This window comes from Trypanosoma grayi (genome assembly GCF_000691245.1).
Source record: "Trypanosoma grayi strain ANR4 Tgr_596_V1, whole genome shotgun sequence".
Taxonomy (NCBI): Eukaryota; Euglenozoa; class Kinetoplastea; order Trypanosomatida; family Trypanosomatidae; genus Trypanosoma; species Trypanosoma grayi.
The window spans coordinates 1-2,325 of NW_008826215.1; the positions used below are offsets into that span (position 1 = coordinate 1).

Here is a 2,325-nt window from a genome sequence, read left to right on the forward strand (position 1 = left end):
CCTCGCAGCGGGTGCAACACACGCGTAGGAACGAGCGAGGCATAGTGAAACACTCCATCACAGAAAAAAAGAGAATCACACACGCGCGCGCGCAAGGGAAGAAGGAAAAAAAATAAAACAGACAAAAAAAGAGGAAGAAAGACCCCTCCAAACACACAAAGAAAAAGAAACAAAGAAAGAGGAGAAGCAGTACTAAAATCCATATAAGTGAGGGTGAGGGATCAGGCGCATATATCTTTGTTTATACATCTGACATCTTATGCTGCGTGCTCGTCTCCACGTCTCCTTCAAGGGCGGCGCTGCGCTGCGGCGGCATGTCGGCCCGCTGCTCTGCAGCTACCGGCGCCAGGCGTCTGCCGCCCCTCGCGGCGACTTCTCGCACGTCACACACAACACCGTGTGGGGCCTGTGGAACGAGGGCAACCTCTTCTCCCTCTCCGTGCCGGAGCTCGCCTTCTTTCTGCAGGAGCACTGCAAGGTCGCTAACGTCGACGCGCGCGCCAAGAAGAGCGCACTGGTGCGGCAGGTGGAGGAGATCCTCTCCGCCGAGCAGGCCAGCGTGACGGTGCAGCAGGAGGACAACCCGCACGCCGTCGTCATCACCGACTACGACCGTGCGGAGGAGGCACTGGAGGAGGCCGACGAGTACGGCGACTGGGGCGCCGAGCCGGGCTTCGAGGACAGGCGTGAGCTCGACTTCATGGAGCTCAGCCCGGGTCGCATGGGCGAGCGCTACGACCCGCTGTCGCCGCGCTCCTTCCAGCTGATGCACAGCGACACCACTGGCGACGTTGGCATCGCCGCCATTGACCCGAGCCGGCTGCCGGGGCAGAGCAAGGTGAAGAGTGCGCTGACGCCCGTCGACGTCAGCCCGAATGAGGCAAACAAGATGCATTTCCGCAGCGCCTTCGAGTGGTGTCTCATGAACATTTGGAATATGAACATGCCAGGTGAGCTGAACATCGGGGCTGGAAAGGCCCTCTATTACCGTCATGTAGCCAAGCATAACCGCAACGTGATGCCGCTCTGGACGCTGCAGCGACACTTGTATGCGCAGCACCCTTACGTCTGGTTTGCTATTGCGAGCGAGTCAAATGTGACGGCGATGGAGGGGCTTGCCGCGAAGCTTGGTATGAGTCTCGTGCAGGAGCCGACAACAAGCTACAAGGTCACCATCCGCCGCATGGGGGAGCAGTTCGACTGCGAGCTCAACGGGCAGATGAAGTGCACGATGTTCAACAAGCCATGGGACCGTTTCCTCGTATCGCACTACGTTCGTAGCAAGATGCCGGATCTGCGTTACGTTGTGCGCGCACGCCACCCAATCAAGAAGCGGGTGGCGGATGCGTACTTGGAGGCCGATATCCTCCGCAGCACACGCGACTCTGTTCAGTCGGTGCTGTCGCCGGAGCTGGGCGACGTGGTGTACTGCTGCGAACGTGTCGTACGCAAGTGGGCGATGCGCACCACCACTGGGGTTACGCTGCAGCTTGTGGAGACAAAGCGCACTCCGCTCATCATCACAAAGGCTGGCGATGAGGGTGAGCGGTTGGAGTACGAGTGGATCGTCCCACTACCACAGCAAGCTGAGCGCATCGATGTGGCGTCACTCAGCGACGAATTGTGGGAGTACGGCAACAAACTTGCGGAGGCGCTCGAAGAGGGAATGGAGGAGCTGATGGCGCACACCATGACGGCCGTGTCATCGTATTGACCATGCTGAGGGATGGTGTGGCGTGAGAGCAATGAAAGGATGGTTGTAACACTCTAGGAAGAGGAAGAGGGGTGGGGTGAGGAGGGAGGAAGAGAGCGAGAAGAGAGATGGGGGCGGGAGGAGACGAGGAAGGTTGGTGAGGCGGTGCGACGACGCTATGAGTTTTATACCTTCATCTGTTTGCTTGTATCGCTCACACGTGGCTGTCCCTGGCGCTGCAGACAACGAAAAGGAGCGGTCCTCGCACTCTCTCTTTTTTTTTTGTGGTTTTCTTTGTTCTTCCCCCGCAGCACGCACACCGACGCACAATTGCATGAACATATGTTGTATTTCGGCTCTTGTTGCCGTTCACCTGTGTGCTTCGTTTCCTCACGGGCGGGCCGTCTTTTATTTCTTTGTTTCCGCTGTTGTTGTCGTTGTTGTGTGCGTGTGTTTCTTTTCGTTGTGTTTGCCCTTCGTCCCTGCTTGTGTGCCCGCCGCCGCCCCAACAGACAGAGAGGCAGACGCATTGCTGCTGCGGGCGGGGCGGCAGGCAGCAGGAACTCAGGCGCCGAGGTGTGCGTTGGGGCGCCCGCAGTGGCGAGGGCCGCGGCATCCGTTTTTTTTTTTTT

General features: G+C 58.5%; 1 protein-coding gene across 1 annotated transcript; it reads left to right on the top strand.

The window, feature by feature from the left end:
• Positions 1 to 259: 259 nt before the first annotated feature.
• On the top strand, positions 260 to 1,714 carry DQ04_05961000 (mitochondrial guide RNA binding complex subunit 2; the record flags this gene model as incomplete). The annotated part of the gene is made up of 1 exon (XM_009314465.1): positions 260 to 1,714. One exon carries the CDS (start codon positions 260 to 262, stop codon positions 1,712 to 1,714), a length of 1,455 nt encoding a protein of 484 aa, XP_009312740.1.
• Between the last annotated feature and the right edge of the window lie 611 nt (positions 1,715 to 2,325).